This window comes from Portunus trituberculatus, chromosome 47 (assembly GCF_017591435.1).
Source record: "Portunus trituberculatus isolate SZX2019 chromosome 47, ASM1759143v1, whole genome shotgun sequence".
In the NCBI taxonomy this organism is placed as follows: domain Eukaryota; kingdom Metazoa; phylum Arthropoda; class Malacostraca; order Decapoda; family Portunidae; genus Portunus; species Portunus trituberculatus.
Window position 1 is genome coordinate 28,518,437 of NC_059301.1, and position 20,791 is coordinate 28,539,227.

General features: G+C 39.9%; 1 protein-coding gene across 5 annotated transcripts in view; it reads right to left on the reverse strand.

Moving 5' to 3' along the window:
* Positions 1-4,886: 4,886 nt before the first annotated feature.
* LOC123520844 (phospholipid scramblase 1-like) overlaps positions 4,887-20,791 on the reverse strand; it is a 71,712-nt gene continuing 55,807 nt past the window's right edge. For all 5 annotated transcript variants that reach the window (XM_045283480.1, XM_045283485.1, XM_045283481.1 and 2 more), the window contains 3 exons: positions 11,767-11,940; positions 11,433-11,594; positions 4,887-11,290 (listed from right to left, as the gene is read on the reverse strand). In XM_045283480.1, the coding sequence (XP_045139415.1) occupies positions 11,255-11,290; positions 11,433-11,594; positions 11,767-11,940 (372 nt within the window). In that variant the 3' untranslated portion in view covers positions 4,887-11,254. The remainder of the gene's footprint in view (positions 11,291-11,432; positions 11,595-11,766; positions 11,941-20,791) is intronic.

Consider the following 20,791-nt stretch of genomic DNA (forward strand, 5'->3'; position numbering starts at 1 on the left):
CCTCCCTGACACACCCATCAGTGTCATGGTAACCACTGCATTTCCTGCAGCGGGCATGTCCATTGCAGGAAATGTTGCTGTGGCCAAACAGGAGACAGTGGGTGCAGCACATGACTGGCAGGGTGTGGGGCCTAACATGGTAGACCATGTTACCTATGGTCACCCTCTCAGGGAGGGGCCCATGGAATTTCAGGTGTATGGCCAGGTCTGGGACTGTCTGTCCGTCCTTGTCATAATCTGGGAGGCGTAAGGCATCAACAAGCTGAGTGGGGCAGCTGTTTAGGATGGTCTATTTGGTCAGTTCAGGAGAAATAGGGTAAATTCTACTAAAGTCATAGTTAGGGTCATTGTTGGTGGCCACCCAACACTTAACAGGCCACTCCCCCAGTCGGGTCACTGACTCTGGGGCCTGCTCTAGGTGATCGAGGTTGACCACCTCAAACTTGATTCCCCAGCCACCTCCAGTGATGGCCAAGGTTTGCTCAATGTACTTTTTGGCAAATATTGAGCCACACACAGCCCTGGATACCTTGGCTGGGTGGATGAAGCATCTACTTCCATCAATGGAGTGAATTAGCACTACCTATTTACGGGTAGGGGGCGGGTGTGGGGGCCCAGCAGACTCAGCAGTGCGACAAGGGGTAGAGGCGGTCACATGCATAGGAGTGGGTAGCACAATCCATAGTAGTTTTTGTGGATTTGTTAGTCTTACCAGGTGATGGTGTTTGGTTATGCTTGATGACCGTGGTAGTTACGTCCATGTGGTCACCTGGTGAAGTGGAGCCGGCACTTGCGGGGTTGGGGCCCGGCTGAACCGCTGTTTTCACCAGAGCCATCACCTCCACAGTGTCATCCAGCTTGTCCGTTGTTTCCTGCACTGTATGCTTTGCTGGTGGCGATACTTGAGCTCTGTAGGTGAGGGATGTTACTGCTGCTCGGAACCCATGTCTGGTCAGTATGCTGGCTAGCTTTCTGGATTTAGAGACGAAAGAGGCAATATGAGGAGATTGATAAATGTGGAAAGAGAGATAAGGTACATGAAGGAAGTGAAGTGGGCTGCTCAGAACCTACGTCTGGTCAGTATGCTGGCTAGCTTTCTGGATTTAGAGACAAAAGAGGCAATATGAGGAGACTGATAAATGTGGAAAGAGAGATAAGGTACATGAAGGAAGTGATGTCAGATTTAATGGACAAGCAGGATGGACTAATAACAAAACACAGAGCTGAGATTGAGATTAGTCGAATTTGAGAAAATCAGTGTAATCAATCAGAGATTAAAAGAGGAGATACAGGAGATAAAAAAATAAAATGATATACTAAAAGCTACATATCACGATTACAAAGGAGCCTACAGGAAAAAGTACAGGATGAGATTGAGGACAGAGTAGAAAATGGAATGAGTAAAAACAAGCTGAAGGGATTACAAAATGCATGGAAACAAAAACAACAAGAGGAAAAAGTTAAATTTTTAGAGGTAGTAAAGAGACAAATTCAGGAAAAAACAAAAGACGTTTTTATACAAGTAATCAAGGAGAAAGATCTAGTGAGAGATACAGTTGATAAGAGAAAATGTTTCTTGATTTTTGGGATGAAGGAAAAATATCCAAACAAGTTCATGACAGTGTTAGGACAGAGAATTGGCCAAAACTATTATCAAACAGGTCCAGGGCAGCACACAGGAGCTGGACCAGGAGGTGAAGGAAGAGATTAGGTTGGGAATATTTAGTGAGGGGGGCAAGAGACCAATGAAAGTGAGAACGAGATCCCAAGTGGCAGTGGAGGAAATTATGACAAGGAAAGGGAAGCTGGCTGATGATACTGAACATAAAGATATTTGACTAAAAAGAGATATGAACAAAGAGAAGAAAGAAAAAGAAAAAGTGCTAAGAAATTAAGCTAAAAAAAAAACGAGAAAAGGACATAGATCGAGGAAAAGAATTTCTACTAGAGAGTTCTAGATATGAGGTTAAAGAAGTGGTATCTACAGAAGAAGGAGGAGGTCATGGAGGAGGCAAGAAATTAAGAGTGACTTATATTAAAATTGATGGGTTGTTATCCAACGTGTTGGAGGTTAGAGATTATTTGAAAGGAAAAGCCGGATGTAATGTGCATCGTTGAAACAAAAACAAAAGAGGATATTAATGTTAACTTTAAAGAGGAGTGACATAATAGCCAGAGAAGAGACAGGAAGAGTAAAGGTGGAGGAGGGGTGCTAATAATGGTTCATGATAATATATGTGTGGAGGATGTATAACATGGTGAGGGCAAAGTGGAAGTAATGGAAGTAATAATCAAAACAGAGGAATTGAAAAAAAGAAAATCATAGTTACATATGTGCCACCTAAGAAAAATACATGGGGAACTGAGGAACACAAAGATATGCAAAGAGAGGTGATTAAGTGCTTAGATAATATGATAAGACATGATGGAAGGATACTTCTAGTTGGAGACTTTAACTGTAAAAAAATAAACTGGAGAGAGATGGAAGTAATGGGTAATGCTGGACAATGGAGCGAGGAGGTGTTACAGTTGACTATAGTAAATACACTGGATCAGTGGGTGAAAGAGTCAACAAGGTACAAGGGGGAAGAAGAACCATCATTGCTTGACCTAGTATTCATAAAGAAGCCTGAGATCTCTCCAATGGGAAGAAATGATCATGTGACATTAGAGCTGGAAATACAGGAGGAGGATGGGATAAGATACAGAGATGACTACAAAAAGGAGATTAAACTATGCAAGAGCAGATTTTGAAAAATTAGGAAAGTTTTTGCTAATATTGAATGGAGAAACATTATGTACAAAAGAACAATAGAAGGGAAATATGAAATATTCATACAGAAATATAACAGAGTAAAGAAATATGTATCTTTTTATAGAGTTAAGAAAATACATGCTTGGTACAATGCTAGATGCACAGAAGCTAAAAAAGGCAAAAGATAAAGCTTCGAAGAAACTCATAACGCAGAAAAATGACAACAATAGACAGCAGTATAAGGATGTGAGAAATGAATATATAAGGGTAAGGAGAGAGGAAGAAAGAAACTTTGAGAAAGATGTGGTACATAAAAAAGATGAACCCAAGTTTTTCTACAAATTTATTAATAGCAAAATGAAAAACAAGGAAACAATAGAAAAAAAAAATCAAAGGAGGGAAGACATACCAAGCAGAGAAGGAAATGTATGAAATAATGAATCAGAGCTTCATAATTGTGTTCACTGTAGAAGAGGATTTTACAGAACCAAATAGGACATTGCATTGCCAAGGATTACAGGAAATCACAGTGCACAAAGAGGATATTGGAAGATTATTAGATTATTTGGATGTCAGAAAAGTAATGGGGCCAGATGGTGTATCAGGCTGGGTGCTAAAAGAATGTAAAGAGCAACTGTTGGATCCAATTTGGGAAATAATTACAAGTTCACTAAATGAAGGGAAAGTTCCACTAGAATGGAAGAGAGCCAACATAATACCGATATTTAAAGGAGGAAAGGCAACTGAGCCATTAAATTAGAGACTGGTGTAACTTACAAGTGTTATGGGGAAGTTGTGTGAAATAATTATCAAAGAAAAATAGGTTAAACATCTGGAAGAACAAAAAGTCATATCGAACAGATAATTTGGGTTGAGGATAGGATGGTCAAGTGTGTTGAACTTATTAAGCTTCTACTTAAGAGTAATAGAAAGACTGGAAAGCAGAGATGGATGGGTGGACACAGCATACCTGGACATAAAAGAGGCTTTTGATAAAGTCCCTCATGGAAGACTACTTTGGAAACTAGAGAACATAAGAGGACTGCGAGGAACATTATTAGAATGGACAAGGGATTATTTGAAGGATAGGGAGATGAGAACTGTGATCAGAGATACATACTCATCTTGGGGTAAATTAACAAGCAGAGTGCCACAATTAGGCGTTAGTGTTAGCCCCCATCACGCTTCAGATCTATGTAAACGACATTCACAATGGGGTAAACAGTTATATTAATTCACATGCTGATGCTGCAAAGCTGCCAAGTTATCAAAACCTGGGAGGACTGTTTACTGTTATAAGAAAATATAAACAAAATCTATGAGTGGAGTGAGAAGTGGAAATTGGAGTTCAGTGCCAAGAAAGAGCAAAAGAAGACCAGTATGGAACTATATGATGGGAGAGGAACAAATAATGAAGACTAAAGAGGAAAAAGATCTGGGAGTGATTATACAGGAAAATCTGAACCCGGAAAGCAAGATACAAAATGTTGACTAATATAAGAGTGGCATTTCAATTCAGGGACAAAGATACGATGAAAAAAATGATCATAAGCAAGATATGTCCAAAGCTGGAATATGCAGCTGTGGTGTGGTCTCCAAGCTCTTAAAAAAGATACAAGAAGAAGATTAGAACAGATACAGAAGACTGCTACAAAGATGGTGCTGCAATTAAAGGACTTAACATATGAGGAAAGGCTGAAGGAAATAGGACTGACAACCTTACAAGATAGAAGAGAACAAGGAAACCTAATAAAAATGTACAAGATAATCAATGGCATTGAAAAGATAGACAAGGAAGACCTGGTGCTGGTGACAGAAGATAGAAGGACAAGAGGATATGTAAAGAAGATCAGGATGAGGCAGTGTGTGAAGGATACTGGAAAATACAGTTTTCCACATAAAATGGTGAAGTGGAATGCATTGAGTGAAGCTGTTACAGCACATAATGCGCAAAACTTAAAGGAAAAATTGGATAAATGGAGACATGGAGACGACACTATGATCCACGCTTGAACCCTGTACAATACAACTAGGTAAATACACACTGTCTCACATATATAAATGCAAATATAATTTCATATATGGATACAAATGGATATGAATAAGGAATAAATAAAAAAAAAACAAGATAAAATATGTGGACTAATTTATTAAAGTTATCACCTATTATCTTTGCATGCCACATCTTTTAACATATCCAAACATCTGCTCTTCAAAACTAAATTAAGTACGTTCACATTTTCACAGAACACCACAATACTGAACAAGAATCTTAGACCATATAGATGGCAGCTTGTTTGAAAGATATTACTACTTATTCAAAATATATCACGCACTGTAGCAACCATACAAAACATCATTTTAAACTGTGTATGTATGTTATTTACCCATCCATGGTTATGTGCAGATCTTCCAGCCAGCCATTCCTCTACAGATCATACCTCATATCATACCTCAATGCATACATAATGTTCTTTGATGCAAAAATTTAAAGTTGAAAAATTGTGAATGTATATTTTACCAACAGACAATGACTTAAGGCAGGTTCACACGTCAATTTGCAACTGAAATGTTAAGTATGTAGAGCTTCCGACTCAAAATCAGTGCCTAGTGACTGGAGAAAGCAGTTGCAAAACAAGACAATGACTTAAGTTGGTTTTGTCAGTCAATTTGTGACTTCATTTACATCATGACATCACGGAGTAAGCTTTGAAAATTAGGTCTCCAGATACAGAGAAGAAAATGTTAGAGTTGGTGAAAGAAAAAGAACACATCAGGGACCCCAGAAATTCATTAAATGGTATAAAAAAGCTTAAGCAAATCATCAGTCAATGAAATAGCTGCCACTCTACAAGAAATGTTTCCATCAATGTAGGGTGTTGTTGGAAGTGAGGATTGAAGACTTGTCAGGATTTAATTTGATCGCAATTGTCCATAGTCTTCTAAGATTAACTTAATTTTCTTATGAGAAATGTAGGTTAATTTATAGTGTGGTAGATACTCCTTTCTTTCCTTCTACTTAGCCAGGGACATATTCACAGGCATTTTTTTTCTGTTGACTCTTCTGGTATGTCAAAAGAAGACAACCACAGCTTCATCATCATCACTGGAGGAAGACATTTTGGTAGGGTTTGTTTACATTCACTTCCTGCCAAGGGGCAAACTAGCCGATACTTTCTAGGCACTACGTGTGACACTTCCCAATTAGAAGGGATGAGTCAGAAACTCTACCTACGTAAATTTCAATAGCAAATTGGCAAGTGTGAACCCACCTTTAGATAAGTTACATGACTTTTGATGGCCACGAGACTCACTGTCACAAATTGTTAGCTATGACAATTGGCTAGGGTAGATCATAAGTACTACAAAGACTATGGGCTCTGCACATTGACAATTGTTAAATCTTAATACTATTTTGTGATCTTCCTCTATGCCATAAATATAAACTTCATATGTTATCAAAGTTTTTCTTTTCTTTGATGCTTTTTTTAAGAATGTGGGCAATTACTGCTCATTGACATATAAAAAGATTACACCTTATACCATTACACCATATCTATTATGTACTCAAAAAAGGATCTCACTATTGACTGCCACCATCTTATGTCCAACTTTGGCACCCCAGAATAAAAATATTGATCTGAAAGTGAAATAATTCTTTAGGCATGAATAGCCTGCAGTTGGTTGGGGGTTTGAGTCACTTTCCTGAACAATGCAAGGACAGTCCTTTGACATCAGGACCATAATAATTTTGTGGCCTCTTTGTTCCCTATGCAATGCAGTACAAACGTTAACACAATTAATAATTATGAATTTTGCAAGAAGTTAACAAACCTGTGACTGGTACTAGTTCAAATACTAAAATAATTTGCACTAAAGAAAATATAATGGAATATTCAATAACATATGATCAATTAAAACTAAATAGCATACAAGTTCTTTTGTATGACTGATGCTCAGCAAAACAAAAAAATACATAACCATGTTATAAGAGTCAGACTAGAGTGATTTTTCTGTTTAAAAAACAAAGGCACCCCGAAAAGTTTTCAGCTAACACTTAAACATGTCAAAATTTCTTCAAGAATAAAAATCTGTACATTCATATTTTTGGTCAGAAATCTTTAAAATATTCTAAGTCAATCTACATATCTAAAATGCTTCTTATAGTATTACAAACATCTAGGAACAACCTCTAAGACCATACACTCAAAGATGCAGAATAACAATCAATTCAGATTAATACAAACCATGCATCAATAAGAAACACTTACGCCATAAATGCTTCATAAAATGTTAAGATTGCAGTGTCAACAAACTTGGTTTTACATATAGAATACGTACATGTTTGCAGAAAAAGACAACTAGAGCAATGAGATCCAGACAAATCACTCATAAAGAAAACTAATTCATAAAATTAATATGAAACTACATAAACAAATTGTTGTTAAAGATGGTGCATGGATCCTACATAACCATTTTTTTTGTTCTTGTTTTTTTTTAGATTTTTAAGAGCTCATTAAAGATGACCTCAATCATTGCAGGCATTAAGATAAAGAAAATATGAACTGGCTACACAAAAGAAAAGTCAAAACCTTTCCCATATATTTTGATAAAACTATCCAGTAGAGATTAAGGTCAAAATAAGTATCAAGAAATGAATTTGATTTGATAGAGTCACAACTGTTCACAATTATGTTCTAAATTTTACAAAGTAAGATTAAACATAGATGAATCATCAGGTTCTCACATCATTCATACCAGAACACTAAAAGAAAATGTCAAGTGAAATAATAGTATACATATTGTTACTCAAGGTAGGTTCACATGTGACAATTTGCGACTGCTTTTTACGTACATAGAGTTTCTGACTCATCCTTTCTAGTTGGAAAGTATCAGACGTAGTGGCTGGAAAGTATTGACTACTTGACATCTTGGCGGGAAGTGAATGTAAACAAACAGTTACCCACCAAGAAGTCTTCCTCCATTGATGATGCTGAAGCTGTGGTTGCTCTTCTTTTGGCATATCGGAAGAGGCAACAGAAAAGAAAATACCTGTGGATATGTCCCTGGCTAAGTAGAAGGAAAGAAAGGAGTGTCTACCACACTCTAAATTAGTCTACATTTCTCATAAGAAAATTGTTAATCTTAAGAAGACTACACAATTGCGATCAAATTAAATTCTGACAAGTCTTCAATCCTCATCTCCAACAATACCCTGCATTGAGAGAAACAGCTCTTGTAGAGTGGCAGCTATTTCATCAAATGATTTGCACAAGCATTTTTTATTGTATAATTCATTTCTAGGGTTCCAGATGTGTTCTTTTTCCCTCTTCTTCTCTATCTCTAGAGACCACATTTTCAAAACTTAGTCAATGATGTCACGACGTAAATAAAGTCGCAAATCTACTAGCAAGACCAACAGGTTGGTCTTGATTTGCAACTGCTTTCTGCAGTCGCTAGGCACCGATTGTGAGTTGCAAACTCTATGTACGTAAAAAAAAAAAGTCACAAATTGTCACATGTGAACCCATCTTTAGAATGGGTCTGTTGACTGGAGGACATTCAGCACTGGCATCTTCAGAAAAATAATTCTGTGAAAACAATATTATCTAGTAAGAGAAGTAGAAATACATAATAAAATGTCTGTATCAATCATATGAGACCTCATGATTTCAAAATCACTATGATAACAGGCCCACAAAACTATTAGACTCCATTAGGGGAATGCGTCAATGAAAAACTGTCAACAAGACAAAAAACATGTTCTGGATCTGATATGCATTCTCTCAGAGTAAAAAAAAAATGCTCACAGACCTTACTGATCAAAACAATTTGTAACAACACAAACAAGTTGCTATCAGCTGTCACAACTGGTAGATTGCTGATGCTTGGCACTATGCTCTAAGGAAGTATCAATGAGAACTATAACCTATATTTCCTGAGGATGTTAGGCTAAGAAGGCCAACGGAGAGTCCCAACCACATGCCTACCCAAGCAGCACAAGGCTCTCTTCACGAATAACAAGATAAAAGTATTCACTGTAATGAAGTACAGAATAGTAAAATGAAAAAAATTTTCAGATATAGAGTGAGATTAGCCTGGTCATGTGCTGACACTACTGATACCATTACTGAGGCACTTAAAAAGTAGAGCAATACTATTTTCAACAAAAGTTATTATATTCCTTTTCCTTACCATCCATTCTCTTCACAGATATATCAGCTGTTTTGTTGGAGTATACTCCCTTAAATAATTCCCCAGTAAAGACTGCTCAACTGTTAAAATGGGCTCTGCCAGCAGCTTCAGCAAGTGTTGTCTGTTATAACCCACACCAAGATCCATATCACTAGGATCAAAGTAAAGATGTTGTTAAGTGAAGAGTTTTGTTTATTCAAGAATTAGAAAGAAACCAGGAAAAAGTCTATTGCCTCATGTAGCCTCACTGACATGCAGCCAAGAGCACATAGGGGAGGGAGCCTGGGAGATGTTTAGCCATGTGCTTATAGTATGATTAGTAGATTACAGTGCTGTAAGAAGTTATCACTCATTAATCAAATTCACTTCCTTTCAATTATCATTTAATTTTGAAACTCATACACCGTGTTGTAGGATAGTGGGGCAGAGGCTCAGGATTTTTTTGCAAAGTTGTTCTTTTTATGAAATGCAAGAGGGGTGAGCTATCCCACTTCCCCTCCTCCTATCCACAGATTGGAGTGAGCTGGTGTTTCTTAGCTTAGTCCTGGTACAGATGTCAGAAAGGCAGGATGCTTTGGAGTCAGTGGACCAAGTTGAGTAACTATTAATATATTTTGACTATGTCAGTAGGTCCCTGTCAAGGATAACAAAAAGCTCTCTCAGACCACATGAGAACCAGTTAAGCACAAATACAAGAGATTAAGAAGCTGGGACTCATTAGTGTGAGGTAAAACAACACTAAGGCAACCAGGGGTCACTGAGTGGACCGCTGAGCATGTGGCTGACTTTGGCATGGCGTTGGGTTTGTTTGTTTGTGTATTCTATGTTAAATGCTACTGGTCTCAAAGCATGGTTAAGCTTAGGGGCCAGAATATATTAATTACAAGTTATGCAGTGTTGCTTGTTGTCTTCCTGATTCTAGCAGGGTTAGGGTGCTGGTCTTGTCATCCAGAAGACTGCAAATGCCACTATTAACTAGAGGTTTGTAAAGTGATGTGGATGTGGGTGGTTTGTCCTTTGTTGTTCATAAGAGTGGTAGTTCATATAATTTCACAACCTTACAAATACAAGTGGTATGTATGTTCTCCTCCTAGAACATGATTAATTGTTTCTTTCCAGCTAAGCTCTCTTTCACATGGCATAGGCAATACTTGCATCCACACATAAATACGGATACGCCTAAACTAATTACTGATGTTTTCAATGTAATCATTCACAAAACACGGGCATCACCCATTGCGAGTAATCACCCATGTGTGATTGAAATACATCATGGGCACCCCTTGGATCACAAGTGGGGTCTGTATCCACATATTGTTATGGGGGACAGTGTCTATTGCTGGTCTTCACACATCACAGGCAGCCCAACAACCAGTACACTTCTCTAGAGGAAACTCATTCAGTAACCGATTGGATTTCAAGGTAACTGACCATGCATGACTGTCCCTTTGTATTTATTATGAAAAGGAATTTTGATAATTGTGAAAGAGAGGCCAGTTCTGTGGGACAAATCACGAGAAGATTACAAATCCCGAACACGCACCATAGAATGCTGTAGACTTAAGAGTTTATCAGAGGCAGATAAAAACAACTATGGTAAGTGTACAAATAGTCTTCTTCTCTACTTCATAATAAATACATAATATGTTGAGGTGTGTGGGTGGTGGCTAGATTAAATTCATTACTTGTGAAAAGACATGCAGAGGCGAGTGCGTCTGCATTTAGGTGCAAACACAAGCATCATCCACTCCATGTGAAAGTGGCTTAATGGTGCTTCATGTGATATTTAGATTCCTTCCTTGTTGATGGGATAAACAGGTTGGCAACCTCAAGCAATCATAAAAGTGGGCCTGGGTTATGACTGATACAGAAGGCTACAGGAGGTTACAGGTCACTGTAGGTAAAGTTTAAAGTCCTGTACCAGACTGTGGGAGTAAAGGTCTGGGAAGAACTATCCCAGGTGAGGAAGTTACTGAAAAGAGACATTTGTGTTGTAACAATGTAAACAGAACAAGGGCTGCATGGCCAGACCAGTGATCTTAAACAGGTCACAGTGAATAGAAAACACCTCAACTTAGATTAAACTTGAGGTATTTGTTCAAACATTATCATCAACAAGCTCTACAAACTTATTACATGTATTTATAATTAATTTAGGTGAACTGATTTTATCACTGTGCAATAGATCATCTATTCCATACTATGAGTCACACATCAGCCAAGTCACTGCATCCAAGCATCAGCCTTAGTACTGCCACTTGGTCACAGTACAGTGAGAGATGGACATCTGTTATACACGTATATCTAATTGTTCTTGGCTCTCTCAAAGTACATGAAATCCTGGAAACAATAATAGGAATATTTAGGATGTTTATATGTTTTTAAAATATTCAAATTTTCATATCTACACATCAGTACAAATTAAACATTGATACTATGAAGTACAAAGTCTGCACATCATTACAGAATAAAACAAACTTACAATGAGGAAAAGCGCACCAAGAAGGAGAGTCTTTGTGCGCACGTCCATGTCTATGGGAAAGGTGAGGCCAAAGCTATCAGCATCAGTAAAGGCTTCCTGACAAAGCCCTCTCCACTGCTTGGTGATTACTCCAACTTGCACAGAACTGTCCTCACTCATCACCTATGAACAACAACCAAAGTAAATTACTATGATTAACATCTTCTCTCTCAGCACATTAGTTTTCCATCATCAAGTCCTTATTGGACACAACTATCTCAGTTGTTGTTTTTTTTCCAGCTCACTAGTATTATATCTAACATGATTTACCATACACCTTCTCATCAGTAATTACCTTAAACTCAACATCACTCCCACAGCTGATGGCACACACAGGTCCCTCAATTCTAAGCACCACATCACCACCAACATTCCTGACAGTGAACTTGCCAGCCAGTGGGGTGCACATGCTCCATTCCTGGTGGACACTGCCTATAACTGTTCCAGGTGGACTGGATATCTCAATGCTCTGACAAAGGAGAAAAAAATGATGCAACAAATTCACTTATAAGATAAAAATTTTCCTTTAAAAGGTAAGTGTCAAAGTTTACATATTTATATTCTTGCAATCTTAGATATAAAGAGTAAGTACAAATATTATAATGTGGATACCAGTAAATAGGAAGTTTTGTACATGGCACACTTTTTATACATAATACAGTATTTAGAAATATCAGAGATAAAACTTCAGTAAATATAGATAAAATTTTCACTTTCACTTGTGTGAGGAACATATGGATTCCTAAGGTGGTTAAAATAAAAAACTTGATTGATGAATTTTTGGAAATTGTTACATTTATCAAACACTGCACATTCTCTCTCTCTCTCTCTCTCTCTCTCTCTCTCTCTCTCTCTTTCATGTTACATCCTGGCAAGGTCTGGGCAGTGATGTTGAAACAGAGATAAAGATGATCAAATGAAAATTAATATTTTTCATGTAGGAGAAGGACTATCCAAGGGCTACAAAAAACAATAAAAGAGGTGCCAATCCACGAGATACCAAGAAAAACAAAAAAATTAAGATCTTGAAAGAGTTCAAGTCATATGAAGGTGGAAATATAGATCCATGGGGGGAATTCCAAAGTTTAACAGAAAAAGAGATGAAAGATTGTGAGTATTGGCAGAGGTTGATGGAGTAGGAGTGAGAGAAAAGTAAGTAGAGAGGCTTCAAAGGGATGAGAGGCATACAGTAACAAGATCAGAAGAGCAGTAGAAGATAGTAAAAGCTGCAACATTGCAGTGAAGAAAAAAGAGTGAAGACAGTCGGTTAAAGAAGAGTTAAAGAAAAATGCTTTTGATTTCAACCTGTTAAAAAAAATTAATATTAATGGAACACCCCTATACATGTGAAGCATACTATATACAAGGACCAATAAGACAGACAGATGTACAGAGTAAGCAGCTGGGCAGATGAAAAAACAACTGGTGCAGCTGACTCAGAACCTACTTCATAGAAGATGTTTTAGCTTCTAACTAGAGATAAGATGTTAAATTTCCAGTTCAGGTTAGGATATAACTAATGAACATACTAAGGATGTTCAGAGTACAAGAGGGGGTCAGTTAAGAATCAAAGAAGAAGACATAGTTGTCTGGAAATTTGTGTTAAGTTGATAAATAGAGGTACTGATTTTTTGCTTTGTTCCAATAAAAAATTTAAGAGAGACCTGAAATCAAGCATTTTGTGACTTCCCAGCATGAACTGTTTACTTCCTAAAGGGTTGGACCTCTAAAAAAAAAAAAAAAAAAAAAAAAAAAAAAAAAAAAGGTCAAAGAGGAAAACTAAGATGAAGTTACACAGAAAAGGAAAAAAGCCACATGAGGGTAGTTTGAAAATCAAAGCTTCATGCAAAATTCTATCAAAAGTTTTTGCTATGTCTAAAGCAACAGCAAAAGTTTCACCAAAATTCATACTAGCAATGAGATAGAAAATTATGAAATAATGAATGTTTAAGAATCTTCCCATTGACGATTGATCAAAAGCTTATACTAACATGAGCTTAATGTACGGTCTACTCATATAAAGTTGCCACTTTTTCGTTTTTGTTATTTTCTTAATTTCTTGAGTTGTTCAAGAAATCACAATGCATTCACTTCAATATATAATCTTTCAATCAAACAAAGAGCTGGGCAGCACTCTCTTATGTACACTTAAAAGCTAACAAAATAGGTTTTATTTTCATGAGTGGCATCTGGCAACTTTATATCAATGATACTGTGTCTGTTTTCATTCATAAGGAATTGTAATGGTATTTGGGGGAGAGTGTGTGAGTGAAGCATTAGTGTTTCGTATGAGCTTGAGCGGAGGTGTGGAATGAAAGGAGAGGTTGAGAGACAGCAGAGTGAAAAGAACCAGTACTTCAGCCACAGCTCTGACCGCCCCACACCACCAACCGCCTACCTCGCCCTATCGCTGATTCTGTTGCCAACACCATTACTCCAAGCCTGGTTCCTGTGTTTGCCCACCTAACCCCTGTTATAATAAAGTGGAAAGCTAAGGACTGCTCTGATTACTGCCACAAGCTATCTAGGCAGTATTGGGGAAAGCTACTTTGATCTGAAGCTGATTCCTGAATACAATGGCAGTGCCACTCAGTCTGTTGTTGAGTGGCTTGAAAGTTGGAGCTAGTGTGCAAACTCCAAGACGTCAAGGATGTGGTGAGCACCATCCCTGTTTGCCTGACTGGTGGTGCCTTTGCTGTGTACCTGCAGCTGTCTGAGGAGGCCCAGAAATCCACTAAGAAGAAAAAAGAGGCACTGCTGGCAGCCTTTGCTGTCAATCCCTTCATTATTTACGAACAGTTTACTGGCAGGAAATTGCTGACTGGAGAATCACTGGACGTGTACTTGGCAGAGCTGCAGCACCTCTCATCACTGTTTGGTGGTATAAATGACAAGGCTCTTGCTTGTGCCTTTGTTGCTGGATTACCAGAGGATGTCTGCCAGCTACTGAGGGCTGGGTCGCACATGGAGTCGCTTGAGCTGGAGCAGATTTTGGCATGGGCAAGGACGGTGATCAGGGATGACGGCCCATGTCAGCCAGCAGCGGCATGCCTCAGTGTGGCGTGTCCTTAAGCCAGGTTCTCACCAGCTGCTGCCAGTAACCTATGCTTTGAATGCAGGGTCCAAATCATCTTGCTAGGGATTGTTTGGCTCATCATAGAGGAGCAGTGCATGGTGGCTGGAGCCACACTCGGCGACGTCTGAGATGCTTCAAGTGCGAAGGCCCCGGTCACATCGCTTCTGCTTGCTCGGGAAATGAGCGCGGGAGAGGGAATCAGTGCCACCCTCTTCTCCTGGCAGTCTGTGAGTGAGGTGCTACCTAGTGCTGTGGTGAGAGTGGATGGTGTTCAGCGTCGTGTGCTAGTGGATACCGGCTGTTCCAGGAGTATAGCGCATGTGTCGTGCTGCAAAGCATGGAAAGAGGGTGGCGTCAACATGGTCACTATAAGTTGTGAAGAGTGGAAATGTGAGGGAAAAGGGACGGTGTGCCTTTAAGTGAGTGGTGAGCCCTCTGCCAACATCAGTGTGAGTGTTGTTGCCTCAAAACCTCTTGGATTCATCTTCATCCTCGGAATGGATGGAATCAAGGTGCTCGGTGGTGTCACAGTTGATGCTCAGGGCATCATGACTTTTGGTGGGGTAGAAAAGACGATCTGTGCTGCTACAGATATGGTGGTGGGGATTAATGAGAGGGACTTTAGTGCTACTTTTGATCCCAGCACGAAGTCATGGATAGCGGCCTGGAAGTGGGCAGAAGGCAGGGAGCCAGACGTTCTGTACAACCAAGTGGAGACTTATACTGTGCATGATGGAGTGCATGGCCCTTACAAGGAAGAACTGGAGAGGTGGATTAAGACTGGCTGGCTTCTTCCGTACGAGCTAAATATGGGCCTGCTAAGGGACTTATCCCTCTAATGGTGGTCATCCAGCTGAATAAGGAAAAGTGAGGCTAGTAATGGATTTTAGAGAGCTCAACACCCACATATGCGCCTACACAGCTGACATGGATGAGTGTCCTGACAAACTGCGGGAGTGTCGCAAGCAAGGTGAAAACGTGTCTGTGATAGACTTGGCTAAAGCCTACCTGCAGATCAAGATTGACGACTCTTTATGGCCATACCAGACGGTAAAATTCAAAGGTGAAAGGTATTGCCTGATGTGACTGGGCTTCGGTTTAAAAATCGCCCCACTTGTGATGAAGGCCATTTTGAACTGTGTCCTCACTCAAGATTCAATTGTGAGGAAGGGAACATCAGCCTATATCGATGATATTTTCATAAACGAATACATCATTGAGGCCAGGCAAGTGGAACAACATCTCAGCAACTTTGGGCTGACAAGCAAACCACCCGAATGCTTGGCTGACAGAGCTAGAGTATTAGACTTAAGAGTGTGGGGGGGAGCAGGATGGGCTCGTTTGGAGGAGGGATAACGAGCTAAGCAACGCTCCAGCTCATCTAACGTGGCAAGAGGTGTTTTCTTACTGTGGCAAGTTGGTAGAACACTACCCTGAGTGTGGCTGGCTTCGAGTGGTGTGAGCTTTCATCAAAAGAGCTACTGTATTTGACGGCACATAGCACGCAGTGGCGTATAAGACGCACCCCAATTTTAGCAGGTCAGATTCAGGAAAAAATGTTTTTAATGTATTTAAGCATATATTCTTGAAAGCAGTCTCACAGCACATTACAGGCATGCAAAGCATCACAACAGCAATAAACACTGAACACTAAAAAAAAAAGCCTTTTTTCCATAAAAAAAAAAAAAAAAAAAAAAAAAAAAAAAAAGGTGGTGGCCCAAAAGCTCTTGCTGCTGCTCATTCCCATTCTCCTTGGCATATTCTACAACTCTTAATTTGTAAGAAGTCGTGTAGCTCAGTCTTTTCCCAGCTACTGCCATGATGATGGGGAGGGTGTTCCAATGTTACCAAAAAATCAAAACAATTCACAACCTTACCAGCAGTGATACCAAATCCCCAATGGTCACGAACAGTACATACGGTAAATGTAATAAGCATTGAATAGATTGGTAATAGATGTAATAGAATAGACATAAAATAGATGAATAAAAGCAAGAAGGAACAAAAATCTAGATGGAATAGACGTTAATTAGATGGATTATATTCCGTAGTTTTGTTTCTTGCCAACAGATGGCATGTAGAGCGGGGTTCTTCAGATGGGCTGATGCTTATAAACAAGACTCACGGCCTCATGGATTAAGATAGATTGCTTTCATTTTTGTGATAATTTGTTTTTAAAGACTCAGTCATAATATGATAATTTGTTTTTAAAGTAACGGCAATAATACTGTTAATAATAATAATAATACAAGCAATAAAATAATGATGCGTGGAGTTTAGGTTAGGTAGAAACACTGATCGTAAGCTGGGTTAGTGTGTCTCAGGAGCCCATGGGAGGTCTCAACTTCACGTATAAGATGCAGGGTGATTTTATGAACCAAAATTTTGGAAAAAAAAAGTGCGTCTTATATGCCGTCAAATACGGTAATCTCCTCACAGAAAGCTGGAATCAGGTCATCTGCGATGAAGAGTTAAGCAGACTACTACAAGAAACTACGAGCTTGGTGAAGACGAGTGACCCCGTGCATGGATGGTGGAATGCCACAGATGAGGTGAAGGTGTGGGTGGACGCTAGCTCGCTGGTGCTCAGTGTCGTGGTAGAGATGAACAGACATGTTGTTGAAGATGCCAGCTGGCTGCGTAAGGATGACTCGTCTCACATCAACATGGCCGAACTGATGTGGTGATAAAGGCTCTGGATCTTGCACTGGTCTGGAGTGTCAAGAAGGTGGAGCTGCTAACCAACTCCTCGACAGTGCACAGCTAGATATCAGATGCTCTCTCAGGAAAAAGCAGGCTGAAGACCAAGGCTGCAAGTGAAATGTTCATGCAAAGGAGAGTAGGGATTGTATTGTCGTTGATAGATGAGTGTGACCTAAAGCTGTCTGTCATCCTCATACCTTCTTCAAACAACAAAACTGACAGCCTGACCCACGTGCCTCAGTGCTGGCTTAAGCCACCCACCACCTGCCCTGGAGAAAGGAAAGTTGTGTGTGTTGCCAGCATTGTCCCAAGTGATGGTGAGATTGTTGAACTTCGTCATCCCGCAGGCCATCCAGGGGTGAAGCGAATACTCTACTTTGTCAAGAGATCCTTTCCTGCTGTTACCCGAAGACAAGTACATGCCATCGTCACAAACTGTAAAATGTGCCAATCCATCGACCCAGCACCTGTTAAGTGGAGGAAAGGTTCCCTGGATGTAGGAGAAGCATGGCAGTGAGTGGGCATGGACATCACACACTTCAATGGATGACACTACCTGACTCTCATCGATTGTGGGCCATCACGGTTTGCTATCTGGCTGCGGCTCAGATTACAGACCAGTGCAAACATCATAAGAAAGATGGAAGCAATGTTTTATGAATGTGGGGCTCCAATAGAGCTGACAATGATACCACCTTCCACAGCAAGTTGTTTAAGAAGTTTGCAACACAGTGGTGTATGCGCCTCCATTTCCGATGCGCCCATGTGCCATCTGGAAATGGCATTATTGAAAGGTGTCATCGCATCGTGAAGGTCATTGCAGCGAGGAAGGGCTGTTCCATAGAAGAGGTGGTGTATCTATACAATGTGAGGCCTCAGGATGACTGCATGCCATCGACTGTCTCCGCCAACATGCTGTATCGATATCCTCTCAGGGTTCATGGGGTGGATCCCTGTGAGGATGGACAGCTAGAGGTGAACTGCTGCTACCAGGTGGGGGAAGAGGTATGGGTGAAGCCGCCAAATGCTCGGTGTGATGAACGCTATAAAAAATGTAGTCAGCAATTTTATCTCTGACTAGGCTGTTGAGGTTGATGGGGCAGCCCATCATGTCAAAGATCTTCACTGCGTCACATCACACCAACCAGTGGCTGAGATAACCGCTACCAGGAGTGGTGACGAGGAGCTACTTGTTGAGCTACAGAGCCAAGCTGACACGGGTGACGAGGTTGACACAGCACAGAGAAGAGGAAGAGCAAGAGCCAGCCGAGAGTGTATTACTGAGACGGTCGCCAAGAGTTAGAATACCACGAGTAGTGTGTGAACTTTGTGATTAGTATATCAGGGGGGGGAGTGTGTCTGTATTCGTTCATAAGAATGTATGTATGTTGAGCTATATTTTTAAATCATTGTAATGGTATTTGGGAAAGAGTGTGCGAGTGAAGCATTGGTGTTTCGTATGAGCTTGAGCAGAGGTGAGGAATAAAAGCAGAGGTTGAGAGGCAGCAGAACGAGAAGAACCACTAACTCGCAGCAGCTCTGACCACCCCACACCACCAACTGCCTACCTTGCCCTGTCGCTGATCCTATTGCCGACACCATTACTCCAAGCCTGGTTCCTGTGTTTGCCCACCTACCCCCTGTTATAATAGTGGAAAACTAAGGACTGCTCTGATTACTGCCACAGATACAGTGGAGATTCAATGCTCAAATGTCTTAATTGTCAAACTTTTGAATACTCAAATGCAAAAGTTCGACTTAATACTCGAAAAAATACCTAGTAGTAGAATGTCTGCACACATGGTTACAAAACAAAGGCTCCTGGCCTCTCCCTCCCTCCTCCCCATCAGTTTTCCTACCACAGTCCTGAGAATCACATTCTCCTGCACTCAGTCTACAATTTTTCATTTAGAAACTTACAATGGCACCAAAGAGGCTTATTAGTGGTGAAAATATCTCGTAATTGCACATAAACAAAACTTTGGTCTCTCCCTCCCCACCACCACCAGTTATCCCATTCTGATACTGGTAATACCAACAATATTGAAACTAAAATACTGGTAATCCAGTATATCGGATACCAGTGCACTCGTCCTCTGACGTATAACCTCCTTCCTCCTCTCCATCTTTCTCCCCTCATCTTCTATGTTATCCATCACCAGCCTTCACTTACAGTATGTACAAATCAAAATTATAAAAAAAATTACATTGAAATTTTTGAAAACTTCAGGTTTTGCTAAGGTTAAAACAAATTACAGGCAACCCCCGCTTAACGAAGTGGTTACGTTCCTAAAAACTCTTCGTTAAGCGAAACTTCATTAAGCGAACCAATTATAAAAAGTTTAACCCATGACTTGAACTTCCATTGAGAGTAAACAAAGCGAGAGTGCATCATAGTACAGTGAAAGGTTTAATGAAAGTAAAAATTATGAAGTTAAACATTTAGGCAGTTTAATTTAAGTCATTATAATGTACACTAATGTATGTATGTACGTAACTTTATTATGTTGATTAATCTTAAATTTATGAAGGGAAGGAGAGTGAAACGGGAAAGACACTAACCGGCAACCTGTGGAATGTAAACAAAGGGCGCATCATTGTATCATATACAAAACTTATGTACCACATTTCCACAAGGGTTTCCATTTTATCCATTGCAGAGTCACAAGTTCTGGTGGTTCTTTTAGCTTGCAAGGGAGATACAGTCTCACCAGCCTTCTTAATAGAGTCTGCCGACTTGAAAATAGTAGAGACAGTAGATTGTGACAAGCCATGGTGGTGAGCAATGCTATTAGTTTTCTTGCCTCTCTCATGTCTGTGAATAATATCCAGCTTCACTTCGAGAGTAAGAGACTTCCTGGTCTTCTTAGCAACGCAAGGCAACATTGCAGGACGTTTTGGTGGTAAGTTGAGCGAGGGAAGACGAGCTGCTGCTGACGCTGTTATTGTTTTGAACAGGGGGAGTGAGTGGTGTGCGTGTTGTCCACGAGAGGCGCTAGTGTATTCAAAAGCCTGTCGGCTTGTGAGATATGGTGGGGCTTTCAAACTTGGAAAAAATTACCTGGGTAAAACTTCATTAAAGCGAGTTTGGTGTTCGTTAAACATGGAGACGGTAGTAAAATGAAACCTTCATTGTAGCAAAATTTCATTGTGTGAACCTTCGTTAAGTGAGGGTTGCCTGTACCTGATTTATAGGTATCAGTAGTCAAACTTTATGATACTCAAACAGCCATTTGGAATTAATTGAGTTCGAGTACTGAGCCTCCACTGTAGTTAAATGCTGCCAGCTACCTATGAACTCCACTACTGGCAATATTTTAATAGTTGGCTGGCTTTCTATGGTGTTCAAAGAGTAGAATATGCAAATTATGACAAAAACTCGTAAATTTTGCTATCCTCCATGACCTAGAGCAACTAATGCAATACCCCACTCATATCCCTTACTGTCTTGGAGATATGCCCAACATTCTTGACGTTTTCCTCACCTCTAATCCTTCAGCTTAAGCTGCTACCCTATCTTTTCCGTTGGGTTCCTCTGATC